Here is a 19,506-nt window from a genome sequence, read left to right as displayed (position 1 = left end):
TACCTGCAATCTTAATTTATACATCTCCCCTAAAAATCCAAACATCAAAATGATATGAAAAGGATACAATGAAACTTCGGGAAACATAGATTTATTGCAACAATGTACAACTAAAAAGTTCTTCACATCTTCTCTTGCTCTGTCTGCACCTCACCAAGGGAGATTATACTTTGGGAAACCCTAGCACAGTGTTTCTCAACCTTGACAATTTTAAGGCATGTGGACTTCAACTCCCAGAATTCCACAGCCAGCATTGCTGGCTGTAGAATTCTGGGAGTTGAAGTCTACATGCCTTAAAATTGTCAAGGTTGAGAAACACTGCCCTAGCACAAGGGTTCCCAACTGGAGGTGCTTACAGCCCTGGGGGTGCAAGACGATATTCCGGGGGGGGGGGTGAGTGTGCAAAAGCTTGGGTTTAGAAGTTTCAAAATTATAGTGTATAATTTGTTGCCATTATTTCAAACATTTGTAAGGGGTGCAAGAATACATCAGAAGCATTCTAGGGATGCGGGGTATAGAAAAGTTTGGGAATCGTTGCCCTAACATATAATAAAGAACAAAACATTTGCCAAAAATCTCAAGTGACATATTGGTGGGAAGGGAGAGTGTAATTAGATCGAGCTGCTCATCTTGGCCTAATTTATATAATTTATATTACAGGTAGTTCTCAACTTACAACCACAACTGAGCTAAAAATTTCTGAATTTTGTGAAGTGAAACATTTGCTAAGTGAATTTTGCCCCATTTTACACCCTAATTCGCCACAGTTAAGTGAATCGCAGCAGTTGGTAAGTCAGTAACCCAATTGTAAAGTGACTCTGGCTTCCCCCACTGCTTGTCAGAACGTCGCAAAAGGAGATCACATGACCTTGGGACACAGCAACAGTCATAAATATGAACCAATTGCCAAGCATTTGAATTTTGATTATAGGATCATGGGGATGCTGCAAAGATCGTAACTGTGAAAAATGGTCATAAGTCGCATTCTTCAGTGCCACTGTAACTTTGAATGGTCACTAAATGAAATGTTAAAGGTCGAGAACTACCTGTATTTAAATACAAACTGAAATTGATTACTGAAATGATATAAATTGTCTTTCCCTTAAATACTCAACCTGCTCTCCATTTTACCAGCACCTTCTTTTCCTTCCCTCTCCACAGCTACTGCCTACAATTATCCAACGCAGCACATCTATTTTTTTCAAGGAAAGTCCAGAGGAGGAGAATATTCCTACCCAGTTCAGTGTTACAGAATTTCTTTGACATTCTAAATATATATTCAATAGTTTTAGGCATGTTTTAACTGCCACACAAATGTGGAATTCTTTCATATTATACTTACTATCTGACAGGACTTCATAAGCTTCAGCAACTTGCTTGAATTGTCTCTCAGCTTCCTCTTTATTATCTGGATTTTTGTCAGGGTGCCATTTCAATGCTAGTTTACGGTAACTGAAATCAAAACCAAAGATACTTTATTCAAAAACAACACTGCATAAAAAAAAATAACAAAAGAATAAGCTAGTGGCTAGCCTGATAAACTAAGAATTTTTAACATTTTTAACATTGATAGACATACTAATTGCCAATGTTAATTTCCTAATGCATGATAAATATAATAATTTGCTCCTAATGGATTGAGAGATTTATCTTTACACATTGTGGCCATTTTGCAAGAACTAATCTAAGAAGGATAAAACATCTGGATGGGCTGCACTCTATAATAGAAGGAAATGGGGGGGAAAGGCAGTAGGGGAAATTCACAGGGGTTCTAAATCCCATAAACAGAATATGTGAAAAAGTACAAAACCTTAATTATTAAATTATTTAATTAAAATCTCATCCATACTCTTCAGTTCTAGATACTGCCATATTACAAGAATTGTACTATTAACTATTTATCCTATGTTATCAATCTATAACTGAATCATAGGAATGATTAGGAAATTAGAATTACCCATCAATTTCTTAATTTAGAAGTTACAGCCAACTGATCAATAAACTTGTCCCAATTCTAGGGAGTAATTTTTGTAAGATCAATGTTTATTCTTAATGTAAGTTTCTCACATATGATTTTTTTTCTGTAGCCACATTTGTTTGTATGTTTTAAAAAACTTCTGCTTTAAACAGTCTTTTGCAGTTAATAAACATCTGGCTGAGCGACCAACCATAATTTCAATTATAAGCTTTAATTCTAGGTAAACATACAAATAAACACCCCAAGCGTTAGTAAAGGAAGCATGGGAAGACTGTTTATAGACACCCCATTTTATGTGGTTTAAAGCCTCCCTCAAAAAATGGCTAATGCAAGGAATATAATATAACCTGCCATAGCTTTAAAAATTGGTACTTACGCTTTTTTAATGTCTTCCTGTGAGGCATGCTTATGCACTCCTAGAACTTCATAATAATCCACCATGTTTTATTGCGTTCGGATAAGAATCCTGTAAAATCAAGACTTCATTTCAATATAAAAACACAAATTTCTCTTAAAAGGTATGATGTACACTATGAAAATATGGATTGTTAAATCACTGCCACAAAAAAAATCCTTGTAGGAAAAGAGCCTTGGACTGGTTTCCATGGAGGGCGGTTCTTCCACAGATTGGGGGGGCATGGTTTCATGCACTGCCTGGAGCATGTGCATGCATAGACAGGGCTTCGGTCGCATGCGCGGCCTAGTTGCTGGTGGGCTATGGCCCGGATGTTGGGAACTCCTGATCTAGATGACAAAATAATGAGCATATTTTTGAATAACAAAACTGTTTTAATAAAGTTTTTAATCAGGTAAGATAGTAACTGAGTCTTAATTTTTGCCAAAAATTTGGGTACGCTAAACCAAACAACCATTTTGCAATACATCTGAAATATTTTTTATTCCATCAAAACTACAAAGATTTTTATATCAAGGTTGTTGTGGGGAAAATAGTAAGGAGGGTTATTAGGTATATTCATTGACTTGAGTTATTTATAAAGTAATAAAAGCAGGATAAAAATTTAATAAATTAATAAATAATAAAACAGCAAAGAATTAAATGTAGTGCTTTTGAATCAGTTTTTATCTACTTCTTGTAGGAAATTATTTGATATTAAAGTCTTATGGCACCTTAACAAATTAATAATACTATAATCACTTAAACTAATGAAAACTATAGAGTGAAAGAGAGGATGGTGGTATGCAGCAGTACTGACATAAAAGTTATATAATGAAGACAAAATTTAAAAGAACAGAATTTTAAAATTCCATCCAACAGCTTAAAACAACTATTCTTAAAACAAACTATATTGGAGAAACTTTGCTGTTGGATTAGAATTGAATTTTATTGCTCAGGAAGCACAGGAGACTATTATGTGTATGCATTAGGATTCAAAAATCTATTTGCAGAAGCAATTTGAATACAGAAAGTTAGAAAGAAATCGGTTCTCTTCTTCCTGTGGCTCTACATACCTATCTCAGGAATATATCCCTGCACCCTTTCCCATATTCTCTATTCTCACTAGAAAAACATGAGAGCAAAGGAAGAATGTATTATTGTTGCCAACTAACCACTGCAGTATAGAAAGAAAAGGGATGGGGAGTAAAAGAAAAATAAACTGATTTAAACAAAAATAATTCTGGGAAAAGCACCATCAAACACATCCTGAAAGGTTGCACATTGAATACGCGGCCTGAAAGCAACCTCTCCTTTTATGAGGGAGGGGGAATGTACCATTTTGTGGTGACTGAATGGATTAATCCCTGCAGTTTTCTTTGCACTTTTTTCAGAAATGGCTTGCCTCTGCCTCCTTTCTAGTGTTGTGAGACATTCTTAAAGCTTATAATCACATCATTTCCAAGTGATGTGGCTAATTTGGAACTGGGTTTTGGTTATGCAGAAAGGCCACCAAACACTTAAAATGTGTGGACAATCCTGTAATACCCCTAATTATTGGGGGAGGGGGCAGTGTCCTCCCTCATTTATGCAATGTTTTTATGAGGAAAAGATCAGCTGGAGAATTCCTGATGTTACTTTGCTGTCAGAAAACAAAACTGCACATTCTCTCATGTCTTCCAGGAAGTGCAGAAGGTAAAAACTTATTTCATTTTCATAAAGATTAGGGTAGGAAAACAGCAGGAATGTACCCAACATGCTATGCTATAAGCTCCCATAAAAGTAAGAAAAGATATTCAAATCCCTCTTTTACTCAGAAGAGAAATGTAAGATTGGTTCATAAAAAACAAAAAACATACTACAGGAAATGATATTGTGATTTATCCAAATGGGGCGTTGACTTACCTGAACGCCTTTTCTCAGCACGGAGATGGATAATCCACGCAGTGGGTTGAGACTGTATTCCTGGCCAATCAGATCAGTCAGCCAAAGTTGCCACGCCCCGTCTTGGACCATGATCCTTTAGTCTTGACTCGAGCGCAGCCATTGACTGACAGTAAGACGTTTTGGCTCCACTAAATATACCCTATTATTCTAGTCTATAAGGGTGGGTGTGGATTATCCATCTCCGTGCTGAGAAAAGGCGTTCAGGTAAGTCAACGCCCCTTCTCCAGCACTGGAGATGGATAATCCACGCAGTGGGACATACCAAAGCCTATTGTCCCTTGGGTTGGGGAATAGACTGGTCCCGTGTGCAACTTTGGTCTAGCACCTGCTGGAGAACCCTCCTACCGAAGGAGGCCTCTGCAGAGGAGTACCTGTCGATTTTGTAATGACGAATGAATGGAGAGGGCGAGGCCCAAGTGGCTGCCCTGCATACCTCTTCAATAGAAGCCTGCATGGCCCATGCTGCTGAGGTGGCAGCACTCCTTGTGGAATGGGCCGTGATATGCTTGGGGACTTGCAAGGACTCCGCCTGGTATGCCCCCGTGATGCATGCCCTAATCCACCTACCGATGGTAGAGGACGAGACCTTCCGGCCCCTAGTAGCAGGGTTGAAGGATATGAAAAGCGCTTCCGAGCGTCGGAATTCCGCTGTGCGTGAAATGTAATGTCTTAGTGCCCTGCGTACGTCCAAGGTGTGCCATTGTTGCTCCAGGGGATGAGCTGGGTTTGGACAGAAGTCTGGTAGGACTATTTCCTGTGATCTGTGAAAAAGGGAGTTGACCTTTGGAATGAATGAAGGGTCTATTCTTAGGACTACCTTGTCCCTGTGAAAATGGCACAGGTCCTTCCTCATTGAGAGAGAAGCTAACTCGGATATCCGCCGAGCTGACGTGATGGCTACCAAGAATGCTACCTTATGGGTCAGATAGCGAATGTCACATGTTTTGAGTGGTTCGAAGGGCGCTCTGGTAAGAGCTTGTAGTACTCGTGGTAGTTCCCACGATGGATACCTATGCACGGTTGGCGGTCTGATGTTTGCAGCCCCCTTGAGGAAGGATCGTATTAAGGGATGCTTGCCCAAGGATTCACCGGGGCTGGCAGAAAGTATAGTTGAGAGGGCGGCGATTTGCCTGCGCAGTGTGTTTGGCGAGAGGTCCCTCTCTAGGCCATCTAGTAAAAATTCTAGGATCTTGGGAATTGTGATCCCTTCGAGTAACAATTCCTGTTTAGAGCACCATGATTGGAAGCTTCTCCACGTGGCCTCGTAGATACGGTTCGTGGAGGGGCGCCTTGATGCCTGTATGACCCTAATTACACCCTGTGAGCAAGCCCCCTTGGCTAAAATTGACCGTTCAAGAGCCAGACGGCTAGTTGTAGCCATTGTGGCTCTGGGTGGGAGATCTCCCCCTGCTTGAGGGAGATCCTCTCCGGAGGAATCCGCCATGGATTCGTGCGGGAGAGACTCCTCAAGTCTGCGAACCAAGGTCTCCTTGGCCAATAAGGGGCCACAAGGATTACCTCGGCCCTTTCCCGCAGAATCTTGCGTACTACCGCCGGAAGGAGAGGTAAGGGTGGAAACGCGTACAGGAGCCCCCTTGGCCATGGGCTCCGTAACGCGTCCGTCTGCTCTGCTCCCTTGGATGGGAATCGGGAGAAGAAGCGAGTTAGGTGGGCATTGGAAGGAGAGGCAAAAAGGTCCACCTGGGGAAGCCCGAAGCGGTGACAGACCTCCCTGAAGATCCTCGGGTGTAGTTGCCACTCCGAGTGATCTATTGTTGATCTGCTCAACAGATCTGCTTGGATGTTTGCCTCCCCCGATATGTGGTCGGCCTTTATGGAGGCCAGATTTTGTTCCGCCCAGGCCCCCAGTAGGAGGGCCTCGGCCGAGAGCGAGCGAGAGTGTGTGCCCCCCTGACGGTTTATGTGGGCCTTGGCTGTCACGTTGTCCGTCAGGACCAGTACGTGCCTGCCTTTTATGCTGCTGTGAAAATGCCTTAACGCTAGGTGAATAGCCCGCAGCTCGAGCCAGTTTATGTTGTGTCGGAGATCCACCGCTGACCAGCGGCCCTGTGTCCACTTGGTCCCCAAGTGGCCTCCCCAGCCGAATAAGCTCGCATCTGTTGTGACTACTACTCTGTCTGGTTCCCTGAAGGGGGACCCCCTGAGGAGAGCTGGAGATAGCCACCACCTGAGGGAGTGTCGTACTCTCAGAGGTATGCCTACCCTCTTCCGGGATGCACTGATTTGTTGTCTCTGAAACGGGAGCATGAACCATTGCAGTTCTCTTGAGTGCAGCCTTGCCCAAGGAACTATTGCTATGGTCGATATCATCTTCCCTAGCAGCTGGGAGAGGCAGACCAGCGTCACTGACTGACCGCGGCTTACCTGTTTTACGGCTTTCTTTATGCTGCTGAGGCGTTCCTGTGATAGGTACACCTTGCATTCCTTTGTGTCTATGACCGCTCCCAGGTGGAGTATTCTCGTAGTTGGGGTTAGATGGCTCTTTGGAAAGTTCACCGAGAAGCCGTGGTCCTGCAGCATTTTTATCACTAACTTTAGGTCCGCCCGAGACTGCTGGGCGGACGATGACTGGATTAGAATATCGTCCAGGTAGCACTGGACTCTGACTGGTACGTTTCTTAGTTGTGCTGCCAGAACCGCCAGAATCTTGGTGAACACCCTGGGCGCTGATGACAGGCCGAATGGAAGTGCCCTGTATTGAAAATGGTGCCCCCTGTAGGCAAACCGTAGAAAGCGGCGGTGAGCCAGAGAGATAGGGATGTGCAAGTATGCCTCCGTGAGGTCGATCGATGCCAGAAAATCCCCTTTCCTTACGCTTCCAAGGATGGAGCGTAGTGTCTGCATTTTGAATTTGCGGTATTTTATGTAGAAATTTAGCCTTTTCAAATCCAAAACGGCTCTCCAACCCCCCGAGGGTTTTGGGACCACGAAGAGGATAGAATAAAACCCCTGGTCTCTCTGGTTCATAGGCACCGGCTCTACGGCCCGTATGTTTAGAAGGTGCTGAACGGCCTCGTTCATGAGCCTTCTCTTTGTTGGGTTTGTGGGACAGGGGCACGGGCGGAAGCGGTTCGGGGGCTTTGAGAGAAATTCTAGAGATAGACCATGACGTATGGTGTTCCTGACCCATACGTCCGTGGTGGTCTCTTCCCACTGGGGAGCAAACCCTGCTAGTCTGCCCCCTATGGGAAGGTCTGGGCGGGAGTCATCTGGTACGGCGGAAGGGGCGGTTGTTCCCCCGAAAGGGCCGTCTTCCCTGTGTTTGCCTATGTCTTGTGTTCTGTCTGTCCCCCTGTCTTTCCCTATCCTGTCTAGCTTGGAAGGGTTGGGAATTTTGAAAGTAGTTGACCCTGGCTTCCGTACGAAAGGATTGTTTCCTTCCCCAGGAGCCGGGTCTCTTGTCCTGCCTTTTAAGCATGTGTTTAAGGACCTTGCGCTTGTCCTTGTTCTCTGTCAGGTATGGCGTTAGTGCCTCACCAAACAGCTTTGCCCCTTGGTACGGAGCCGAAGCCAATTTCCACTTGGATTTGGTATCCGCCTGCCAGTTCTTTAGCCAGAGGATGCGCCTGCTCGTGTTGTTTGCCGCCATTGCCTTGGCTGAAAACTTGGTCGCTAACAGTGTTGCGTCCGACGCATATTCCGTGGCCGCTACCATTTTGCTGAGTTCCTGATGAGTGCGTATATCTTCCATGGGAACCCGGCCCTGTAGCTCACGGAGCCAACAAAGTGTGGCTCTGGTGAAAAAGGACGCGGAGGTAGACGCCCTGGTAGCCCAAGCTATTGCCTGGTGCGTTCTCCTGTAGTTGGACTCACTCTTTCGGTCCTCGGCTTTAAGAGCCTCAGCAAAATCTCCTGATATGGCCGTGTCCGATATCAGGGGACCTATGGGTTCGTCCACCACCGGCACCTCCAATGTTCCCTCTAGCTCCTTTGCTACGTTAAATAGCTTCCTCTCCGCATTGCTAGGAAGCGGTAGGGAGGTTGGCGCTGCCCACTGTTTCCTTATTGTGTTTAGGAACATGGTCGGGCATGGTATGCGGTGTTGAGTGGTTACCTTTTCGGCGAACGTCGGCTCAGCCTCCGTGTCAACTGTGACAGGCTCCGCTGGTGTCCCATGCCCCAGATGGGCTGTGGCCTCAGCCTTGCGCAGAATAGTAACAAAAAGAGAAGGGTTAAACAGGCCGCTGAAGGACGGCCCTTGAGGTGAGGTGTCCTCCTCCTCCTCAGACATTTGAATCCCTTGTGACGTACCTGGCTGGTCCAGGTAAGCTTCCTCAGAGACCGACGAGTCTGAGACGGAGGAGAGGTCCTGATGGTCCTCCGTTTCCTCCCGATGCCTCGTTCTAAGTCCTAGAGACTTGGCTTTTGAAGTTTGAGCCCTGGCCTCAAATGCACGGTCCACTGCCTGTGCTATTAGGGTAGCTAGCAGATCCCCCGTCAATGCAGGAGGAGTGACCATTGCCTGGGACCCTGCAGGTGCTGTGGTTAGCATGGTCCTCGGGGTTTCCTGCAACCTCCGTGGGGAGGGGGATCGGGAGAGCGATGAGAATTCGCCTATCCCACCCTCTGTTTGGGACTGTGATGAGCTCCCTAATGACCAAATGGCCCGTGGGGATGAAGGGAGACCCAGCGGTAGATCAGAACCTATTCCCCCATTCTGCCTATTTTCAATTCTGGCCCTTTTCTGGGCTCTGTCGAACTCTTTTTCTAGGGCTTGGTGTCTTCTGATTGCCTGTTTGTCAGCCTTCTTTGATGACTTCCTTGCAGCCTTCCTAGGGGCTGCAGAGGATTCCGAATCCTCTGAAGCAGGTGCTCCAGAGGATGAAGGCGGGGCTCCAGTGGAGGGAATGATTGCTTCCTCCATTCTCCACTAACGCTGGGCCGCGATAGGGGGGACCCAGGTAGTAGGAGAGCTCCAACTTTGAGTAAGGACAGGCGCACTACTGGGGGCGTCTGGAACTCAGGAGCAGACTCTGCCAAATTGTCAGAGTTAGTCACTGTGCACGGATAAGAACAGGCACGCTAATGGGAATGCCTGGAACCCGGCTTGACTATGGTGGGTAAGGACAGGCACGCGACTGGGGATGCCTGGAACCCACCACTAAATCCAGAGGCGTACGGGCCACTAATGGGGGACCCGAAGTCTGGAAGGAGCCAAAGGCAACTAAACACAGTTAGTTATGAAAGGTTCTTATTTACTTTAGGTAGAAGACACCAAGTCCTGGCATCAGTAGCTATGTGTCTGATTTGAATGTCTCTGAATGACTAATAGATGCTTTAGTACCCCAGTACTGCTTGCCTATTATTCACTCCAGCGGCTGAACCTAGCTTCCTTAAGGAACTTTAACTCCCCTGTTTGGACAAAAAATATGGCCGCCGCTGCCAGGAAACTACTGCGCATGTGTTAACAAGGCTGCCTATGCCACGTGCGGTTGTAACAAAGAGCTGCGCGTGCTTCCAGCTGTGCAGACAATGGCGCCTCGTTTAAAAAATCCTGAGCAGCCTGGAGTGAAAAGACTGCTCCTTCGCACGCCAGCTGTTTCCCTTACTCAATCTCCCTCCCAGCATGCGTCCCCTTTGTCCTCCGCTTCCCTCGCTAACTGCTTGCCTTTCTGTCTTTTTTTTTTGTTTGTTTGTTTGTTTTAAACGCGAGGGGTTGCCCGAGCCTCCCCCCCGTTTGTTTAAGGCAGCTGCCGGCTGTTGGAAGGTGGCTGGGGTTGGTTAGGGAGGGGAGTTAGGGATTTCCCCCTTTTAAGTGGGGGAGGTTTCCCCTGTAGGAATCTGACTTCCTGAGTTTTACAATTTAGCAAGGAAATTTTTGAGTGGTCAATTAAATTGAATTAAATTATCTCTAATTAACTTTTAAACTAAGCAATTTCAGCTACTAGAAAAAATCCCCCCCTAATGGAAAGGAACTATACCTGCCCAGGAGCCAAAAGTTCTAGATGTGTCTTCATGGCGAGATCAGTCAAGACTGGAGGATCATGGTCCAAGACGGGGCGTGGCAACTTTGGCTGACTGATCTGATTGGCCAGGAATACAGTCTCAACCCACTGCGTGGATTATCCATCTCCAGTGCTGGAGAAGCATCCATTCACAATCTAATTACTTATGAAATAACTAGTTAACTATATAAAAATACAGGTATCCAAGTCAAACTTGACATTTGATTAGATTAGGAACATGGCATGTAGTTTTCTTGACAGCAATATGAAATTAATTTTAAGCTTCCAGCATTTCCTCCCAATACCTAAATCTAGCTTACAGACTTGTGTGATTATTGCTTCAAGCAAGTATTAATATTGGAATAGATAATTGATAAATAAATCTGTATAAATCACTAACAAATAGCAGGTCCAACCCAGCTAAAATTTTTGAGCTCAGCCAAGATTAGTTAGGTGACACCTTGTATCAAGCAATGTATTGTACCATTTAAAGCATTTAAATAACCCTTGTAAATAGTGATATGCTTGAATAGTATTTATCCTGGAAAGGCTCAATGCATAAATAAACATTCTTCTGATATTACTTGGAAACTATGCTAAAGACAGCATAAATAAGTTTTTCTAATTACAACACCATCTTTTGAAAAATGTGAACAGCTGATTTCAATGAAACAAGATAGGCAATCTAGTTTCATGGAAATCAGTTGTTCACAAACATCTTTCAATAATAATTACATATTAGGAGCTATTGCTAATTAAGATACTGTATTAAATGTCTTTAGTATTATATCAGAAGTTGGCAATTTGGTGGCCTCCAGATGGTGCAGATCTGATCAGTATAACTGATAGCAACAAATCTAAGGGGTGTTTATGTGTGTGTTCTATTGTCAGAAAGGAAAATTCAAGGCTAAAACATATAAAGAACTTTGAGAGCAAGCAACTAAATTTCATTTTTAATGTGTGCCACTGTGCCCACAGTAAAAAAAAATGACAATAAAGGTTCTCTCTCTCTCTCTCTCTCTCTCTCTCTCTCTCTCTCTATCTATCTATCTATCTAGGGGGAGCCAGGAAATAGAAGGAATTAAAAAGCAAAATGGTGGTAAAGAATGGCTAAGGAACCTACACAAAATATATATATGGACATCTGGAAGGATGATATACTAAAAAATAGTAGCAGCTGAAGGGAAAGAAGCAACACAGCAATGCAAATGAGTGACTGTTGCACAAATTGTTATTTACTTCTATTTCATCAAAATCAGACATGATTCACTGTTTCAAAAGTTACATGGCCAAAAGCAAAGGAGATATGAATATAAGGTTGCTTCAGAGCATACAGATTATTAATAACTATACAAGTACCCGGTTCTGCCAATTTTATTTTCCATGGAATATTAGTTTACTAATTATTCCATTTAATTTTAAAATAACTCAAGAATTATGAGCTGCTAACACATTTTCTAATAGTACATCTAAGATTGGGAAAAGAGTATTGTATTGGTTGTACCTTCTCTACCCTTCTGGAAATTCAATCTGCAAGAGACTAATTTTTTTTTTTCAGAACAGCATGGGGGAAGATATATATCCCTACTATAAAAGGTAATTATATCTTCTTAAATAAAAAGAAGACTTTGATTGATCTAAGCTTCTTTAGTTAGCAGAAACTTCAGAATCTAGAATTTCATACTGTTTCTACCATGAATACCTTCACTATGAGATAATATCTATCACAAATAATGCATAAAGTTTGTAAACCATGAAGATATTAGTAACAACTGCAAAGAGAAAAGAACTCAGAGAAGACCTCCCGACCAATAGCAACCTATATAAAGCACTACCCAAAATGAGAGGTGACTAACATGCTCCAGGAACAAGCACAATTAGAGCACAAGATACAGCTGTGCAAAGGCCTGCCTGGCCACAAATGTCTTCTACTCCTTGAGCTGGAACTGGGAACCCAGGAGACTCCTCCAAGAGTGCACTGGTTTTGAGTGGGGTGCTGCAAACCCCTCCAGAAGCAAAGGCGAAAAAATCTCTAATTCCAGGTACAGGAGAGCTAAAATCCCACAGCTTCCTGGACTCATTAGGACTGAGTTGAAGCACATTTTTCTCTATGCAAGCCCTTACAGCATCCAGACACAAAGAAGAACTTGAGGGGATTATCTGAGTAGCCCAAGGTAAAGTTAGACAAATATGCTAATATTAATCATCAGCATATTTCATTCCATGTGGACAAATGACATCATTCAGCAGCTTTATGTAGGTACTAAACAAAGTATTATTTAGAACAGTTACTGTCAAGTATTATTAGACTGAATAGTGATGGATGTGTTTTTTTAATACACAGGAAGACTCTTTTTAGTACTTATACAGGTAGTCCTTGACTTACAACAGTTCATTTAGTGACCATTCAAAGTTACAATGGCACTAAAAAAAGTGACAATCATTTTTCACACTTACAACCATTGCAGCATCCCCATCATCATATGATCAAAATTCAGACACTTGGAAACTAACTCATATATACTTATATGTTTGTGATGTCCTGGAAGTCATATGATCCTTTTTTGCAACAGTCTGACAAAGCAAAGTAGATGGGAAAGGCAGATTCACTTAATAACCATGTTACTAATTTAACAGCTGTTGCAAGTAAGTCGTAAAATGAAGCAAAATCCACTTAACAAATGTTTCACTTAGCAACAGAAATGTTCAGCTCAATTGTGGCTGTAAGTCGAGGACTATCTGTATATTTTTTCTTCCAGATTATTTACTAAGAAAATGGTAGTATTAGGTGAAATATGTTAATATTACCTATAAAACAAACACCTAGCATTAAAACTCTTTAAATCTTGTCTACAAAATGTTTCCTTTCTACTTCAAGGAAATTTTAATGGCCAGCTATTCTTTCAATTTCTATCACTGAAATTTTAAAAGACAAACAATATTACTTTTAATAATTATGTGCATGATGTATAAGAAATCTGAGGCAAAATTAATTCTCTCTCATTTCAGCTAAAACCATTTACTGCTTTGGAGTAAAAAGCTATCATAATGGTTCAATTTATAAGAGACAGTGTTATAGAATCATTTCTGGCTGTAAGCCTTCTTATAACAATAGAATTTTTTACAGTGAAGAACAAAAACTAAGTCTGGCTAGAGCAGTGGTTCCCAACCTGTGGGTCGGAACCCCCATTTGAGGTCGAACGACCATTTCACGGGGGTCACCAAACAAGGCTGTCCGCCATTTTTTCCCCCTTTTCTTTGGCTATGTCCCTGGCACCCGGTGATGTATAAGTGGTTGGGGGTCACCACAACATGGGGAACTGTATTGTGGATCGCGGCTTTAGAAAGGTTGAGAACCACTGGGCTAGAGTAAAAAGGACAAAGTTCCCTTCCCCCACTTCATTGGGCAAAGCACAGGACAGAAACACTGCTATCAGCAATAAATTCCACACACCATCACAGTTTATCTTTTTGAGACAGCACTGAATCCTTGTGCTACTGAAATCAGCAGCCTGTGGCATACAAATAAACTAAGCCACTATAAACTTTCCACTAACGTTACCTCAAGGTGAAGTACTTCACTTAAAAATAAAGCAGTTAAAATAAAAAGTATCTCTTACTCCAAGCAGGAATACTACGGTTTGTATTATCTGCGTCAATATCTTCTCCCCTGAAACAGACCTTTTTGGTTCTCTTAACACATTTATAAAGGATGATTTCTGAAGCTCTAGAGCAATATTTTCCAACCTATGCATCTTTAAGATGCATGGACTTCAACTCCTAGAATTTTCTAGCCAGCAAATGCTCCACCATTTATTAGTAACTGGTTGTTAAATTATGTATTTCTAATTAATTCACCATAGGTTGTTATACTGGCATTTTAATTATTCTTCACGGCCATCCTTCGCCAATCCATCCTAATGTTCCAAGTCAGTATTTTTCATTCTTGGCATCTTTAAAATGGGTGAACTTTAATCCCAGAATTTCCCACATGTTGACTGGAGAATTCTCGAGTCGAAGCCCACCCATCTTAAAGGTGCCATGGCTATAAAATTCTGCTCTTGGCTGACTCCCCCACCTGCAGGCAAGCCCCTTCTGAGGTGTCCCCGTTTTTGCCCAGGCTTAGCCGCTGAGGCAAAAAGGCAACGCCGCGGAGAAAGGACGAGAGATCGATGAGAAAAGGACCCGGAGTTCTAAGGCAGCATCCAAAACATAAGGAGGCAAGCGCCGGCCTTCTCCGACTTCCCCTACCGACGTCATTAATCTACCCACCCTGTGTTTGCAGACGACCACTCCCCTCTTTTCCCCGGCGCGGGGCGCGCTTTGGCCAATCAGGAGAGAGCACGAGCCAAAGAAAAAAGGGCTGGGCGGGGAACGCAAAACCCGTTGCTGAGAGACCCCAATTTTGCAGTGGTGTGGTGGTGCCGCCGGGGCCCTTCCCCCCACCCGCGCGCGCTAAATTGCTGGTGACCCGTAACTGCTTTTCCCGCCTTGGCCGCCTCCGCGCTCACCCGCTCGCTCCTCGTTCCCCCTTCGCGAGCAGCGACAGCCACCCTCCGCTCTCCTCTCGAAGCTCGCTAGCCTTCCCGCTTTGGAAGCAAACGCAGCAACAGCAGCAGCAGCAGCAGCTCTTCCACAACGTCTGGCAAGGCCGTGAACAGGAAGTGCGTCACGCGCATGCAGCGGAAGAACCCCCGTCCTTTATTGCCCAGCGTTCATAGAGCGAGGGAAAAAAAAATCTGAAGAGGGGTATATATAGCTGCGGACTTCCGGGACAAAGGTTTCCACCCCTTTCCGGGGAAAATCCCGAAAAGAGAGGGCCCGAGGCACCTATTCCCGGAATGACGCGCCCTTCTGAATCTCGGGCCGTGCCGCAGCTAAGTTACGAGCGGCACGCTTGAGGTCAACTGAGAAGACCCCCCCTTCGAGCGGGGAAATGCGGATAACAGGGATGCTTGAACCTTCCTCCTCGTCCTATCTCTGCTTAGGCCTACCAGGAGGGAGGAGGGCTGCTACCTCGCTCTGCCCTTAGGATTCTACCCGCCACCGAAAAGAGGGGCTGAACTAGAAAGACGCCCACCGCTCTGGAGCCGGAACTTGTTTACGGGCTGTTCCTCGGTCCCAGCTATGAGGAAATCTGGGATTTCTTCCCGGCTTTGGAAGAGCGGCTCTCGCTTCCTCCTCGGGATGGCAACAAAGAAAGAGGGAGGGGGAAAGAGTGGCTTTCGATCAGGAAATTCCCCTGAAGTCATGGGGCGAGTCACTCTGCACTACGCATCTCTGTGTAACTAACTTCCGGGAAAGGGAGGGAGGCACCCGCCGAGTAATTTCGTCATGGCCTCAACATTCCGGAAGGTTCTAGAATAAGTCGGCCGAATGTTTACACGCGCACCCCCCAGCCTACTCTTGGGAAGTTAGTGCTACGCTTGCCCCCTAGTGGCTGCCCCGAAATTAGCATCTCTCGCACTGTGGAAATTTGTATTTTTTTTAAATTATTTTTTAATTTTCTGTGCCTTTGAGGCAGGGTTGATTCATGGCGACTGCCTGGACTAATCCCTGCAGCTTTCTAGGGAAAACTTAATGGTTTGCTATTTGTTTACTTCGTAGGGTTGAAGGTGGATGATTGGTTTAAGCAGCAGCAGATGCTTTCTAAAGATCCCCAGTATAGTTTGTAGCATTTTTCTTCAATATATATATATATATAAAGAGTTGCTTTGGGCGATAAATAGCACAAGTTTTATACTGTTTAATCTTTACTTTTGTAAGTTGGACAAATGACAAAAGTCACTGAAATAAATCAATACACAAAGAATGCAAATTATATAATTTGGGTCAGATTGTGTCATTTGTGGAATTACAGCATTACAAACATGTTAATTACATTCTAAGTGAAGTCAGCTGCACTGAGGCCCAATAAACTGAAACTTGACTGTCTTCAGCTAAACAAGCCCCAAACAATATCTCTTAAAATGTTTTTAGTTTTTTTTTTTTCTGGAAATAGCAGACTGCTAATTAGTTTTCAAAAAAAAAAAAAGGTTCTGCAGTAGTGTAAGTATAAAAAAGCGATATTGCTTGATACAACCAATGTAACTCACTGTATGTTTTGTGCCCTCCCAAGTTAATTTCACCCTTTGCTTCTAATTCAATTGAATTTCTATACTAATAAATTACACTGCACAATATAAAAGTTTAATTTATATTTTCAATTAACAGAATAGTTTTAAGCCAACAGAGGAACAGTTCTGAAAAAAAGCTTTGAAATATTTAATGCTGTGGATTATAAAATAATACTTTAAAAATATTCAGAGTTTTCTCGTCAAGATATTGCAAGCCATTTTAGAAAAGGGTTATCTGAAACATATAGTTTATATATTTAAATGAACAAAGACAACTGTGAACAAAATAGAATTGTTGCAGTTAACATAAATGAAGCAGCTTGGAGCAAAACAAAAAAGAAAATTGTTTTATTTCTGTACAAGGAAACTACAAATAGCATTTTTAACACTTCATTTTGTATCCAAGTCATGAAATTATACATTTTTATACTAATACTAGCAAACATCTTCAAACCATTCAGATCCCTTTTGCACATTTAAAATATACTGCTGTTTACTGCTGATTAATAATTAAAGTTAGAAGCTTCTCAGCAGTAAAATTGCTTTTAAGTTTGGAGACCACCAGCTGAGGGTTCCCCCCCAGCTCAATAGTTTAGAAGTCTCTTTCATTGCCTCAAAAGGACATAACTTGATTCTGCCAGTTAATGCTTTAGGAACCCAATTGTATCATTAAAAAAAAACAAGAATTGCACATGACAAAGGTTGATTATGTGTGATTATCAATTCTGAACTATTTCTTTTTTTCCTTAAATATTTCTCTTGGCAATCAAATGCAATCAAGTAGCCCCACCCCCTCATTCTCTGTCCTGTTGATAGAGCAAATAAAACATTTTTCACCAATTGCATTCCAGGTAGAGTAAATGAAAGAGAAAATGCAAACACCTGAAAGCTTTCAGCTGCAAAGAAGGAAGCCTGATTCTTTTATACAAATTTATTTTAATAGTTGTTACACAAATTCCTTTTCTACTGTCATAACCATTTTACTTATTGTATAGGTTAAAGTAATATGAATTTTTTAAAGCTACAAGCACGGAGAAACAATGGAACAGATCAGAAAAAAACAAGTACATTATTTGGAACAGTGTACAACTGATTGTGACACTGGCTAAGGGAATGATTGAAGAACAGGCATGCCTATTCAGGTAGATAAATATCTTTGTTTTAAAGGCCAAAATAAATTTCTCAATGTCTCACTTTCACCTAATAAAATGAAAATATTTTTTTTCAGTTGCAAATAAATTGCAAAAAATGGTAAACAATTTCTACCTCTTCAAAGGAGGTGGGGTTACTTGAGTTGCAGGCCAGTTTTCAAATATTTCTCTTCCCTCTCCAGGAACATCACCCTGTTTCTTCCCCATAAACTACTCCTGCAGGACACTTTATTGCCACTTAGTGGAATTATTTGTGTTCAAATAGCACAAAGCCTTCATCTTTGGTTATTTTCTCGAAGATGTCGTTGTCCCAAAGGTGCTCTCTCTCTCTCTTGGAAAATTTAGCAACTGCTCCTTTTGAATCCCATCCCGAAAATCTCAGTGGGGTTTAAACTTCCAAAAAATGATAGCCAGTTAATGCCTCACATTAAAACGGAAACCTACTTGAGGATAATTCAACGGGAAAATGAGTTGCAAAAATTTACACGGACCTCTCTTAATCTGCTAGGGATATGTGTTTGTGTGTGTGTGTGTGTGTCTTAAGGAATAGGCACTGATTACTTCCTCTGCAAAGCATTTGATCAGTTCAGTTCAACTCAGCTCAAATCCAGCAGCACATTCAATCGCATAAAGCAGTTTGTTCCGCATAAGGTGTTCATCACAGAATTCTGGAAGCTTCAGCAAATTCATACAGGTGCTGGCGGTGGGCAGTCGCTCCAAATCAGAGCCCCCGTTGTGAATGCAAAAAGCAGGGTACAATTCCTGTGTCCAGGGAAAGAGATAAGGAAAAAACAATAAGTTTTAAAAATGACTTAAAAATGCCATCTCTGTGTGTTATTGTACTCATGACTCTAAAGGAGCATCTGAAGCTGGGAACAGTAATTGTCAAAAGATGTCATCTTCACTCTGGAGAACCAGCTAACCTTTAATAATGAAAAGTTGGGGAAATGGGACATGATAAAAAATGGTTTATTTTATTCTATCAAGCAGTTATTCAACAATGAAATGGAAGGATAACTCACATACAATACAAAAATCTTTAAAGAAAGAAACAAAGAAAAAATATTGTCTGTTTGACTTCCGGTTTTGGATCACGGCGCTCACAGCTGTGCGAGGAGACGGCTCTCCTCGCCAGCTGAGTTTCCGCTGCCAGTAGACCCTTAATCAGGTCGAAAAGTCGCCTTGGAGGGATGGCTACCGCTGAGGAGGTCCTTGTCGTCCATGGGAGAGCGTGGCCGTTCACCTTGCTGCTGTAACCAGAAGTCAGAAGAACATCTAAGCACAGGAACCACCATGGCTGAGCCGGGTGAGACTTTTTTCCCCCTCTCTTGGTTCTCCTTTTTCTTTTGTGCCTGTAAAAAGCACTTTTGAAATTATTTCCCTGCTTTAAGAAAGCGGTGTTTGTGAGTGTGGGAAAAAGAAGCTTGAATGGACTGAATTAATTTAAAGTGATTTTTCTTTATTTTTATTTTTTTTTAATTCACTTTGGGGTCTTGGAAATTTTTTTAATATTGAATCTACTATTGGATTTGAATTCTCCTTTCTTCTGTCTTTCCTGATCTTGTTTATGAGATTTTTGGTCTCTGGGAGAAGATTTTACATTTTATGAGGACACCTTGTGAAAAAAGTTAAAATTGCAACTGGCTCTCTTTTCTGATGGTGAGACCGACTTTGACCTCCAGATTATCATAAAAGAAAAATACAAAGAAATTTAACAGCCGTACTGGTGGGGGTGGATACTAATTAAATGTCCCTTGAACACAGCCTCTACTAAATGATACAGACTGTTTCTAATTACTTTTGAAATGGAGCAATCCTATGTTCAACTTGACTATAAGCTCATACTGGAAAAATTTTATGAAGCTACTGACAAAATATGTTTGCAAATAAAAGAATTTGTTATGGAAATAAAAAACAGAAATTCTGCTTTGAATTTACAAACTGACCCCCAGAC

The 19,506-nt window shown here is 42.6% G+C and overlaps 2 protein-coding genes across 6 annotated transcripts in view; both read right to left on the bottom strand.

Annotated features, from left to right (window-relative positions):
- The window catches only part of DNAJB6 (DnaJ heat shock protein family (Hsp40) member B6), a 73,270-nt gene extending 57,752 nt beyond the window's left edge, over nucleotides 1-15,518 (bottom strand). Inside the window, exons 1-3 of one of the 4 annotated variants that reach the window (XM_039345680.1) lie at nucleotides 15,366-15,518; nucleotides 2,355-2,444; nucleotides 1,343-1,452 (exon numbers count right to left, since the gene is read on the bottom strand). In XM_039345680.1, coding sequence (XP_039201614.1) covers nucleotides 1,343-1,452; nucleotides 2,355-2,419 — 175 coding nt within the window. In that variant the 5' untranslated portion in view covers nucleotides 2,420-2,444; nucleotides 15,366-15,518. Of the gene's footprint in view, nucleotides 1-1,342; nucleotides 1,453-2,354; nucleotides 2,445-14,796; nucleotides 15,250-15,365 lie in introns of those variants that run through there. The other 3 variants (XM_039345682.1, XM_039345681.1, XM_039345679.1) reach the window with 3 other exon arrangements.
- Nucleotides 15,519-16,467: 949 nt separating this feature from the next.
- Nucleotides 16,468-19,506, bottom strand: part of UBE3C (ubiquitin protein ligase E3C) — a 69,742-nt gene continuing 66,703 nt past the window's right edge. For both annotated transcript variants that reach the window (XM_039345676.1, XM_039345677.1), the window contains exon 23: nucleotides 16,468-18,314. In XM_039345676.1, the coding sequence (XP_039201610.1) occupies nucleotides 18,144-18,314 (171 nt within the window). In that variant the 3' untranslated portion in view covers nucleotides 16,468-18,143. The remainder of the gene's footprint in view (nucleotides 18,315-19,506) is intronic.

Source organism: Crotalus tigris, unplaced genomic scaffold (genome assembly GCF_016545835.1).
Source record: "Crotalus tigris isolate CLP2741 ecotype Arizona unplaced genomic scaffold, ASM1654583v1 scf7180000017969.2108049, whole genome shotgun sequence".
NCBI classification, from domain to species: Eukaryota; Metazoa; Chordata; class Lepidosauria; order Squamata; family Viperidae; genus Crotalus; species Crotalus tigris.
This window is presented reverse-complemented; position numbering and strand designations above follow the sequence as displayed.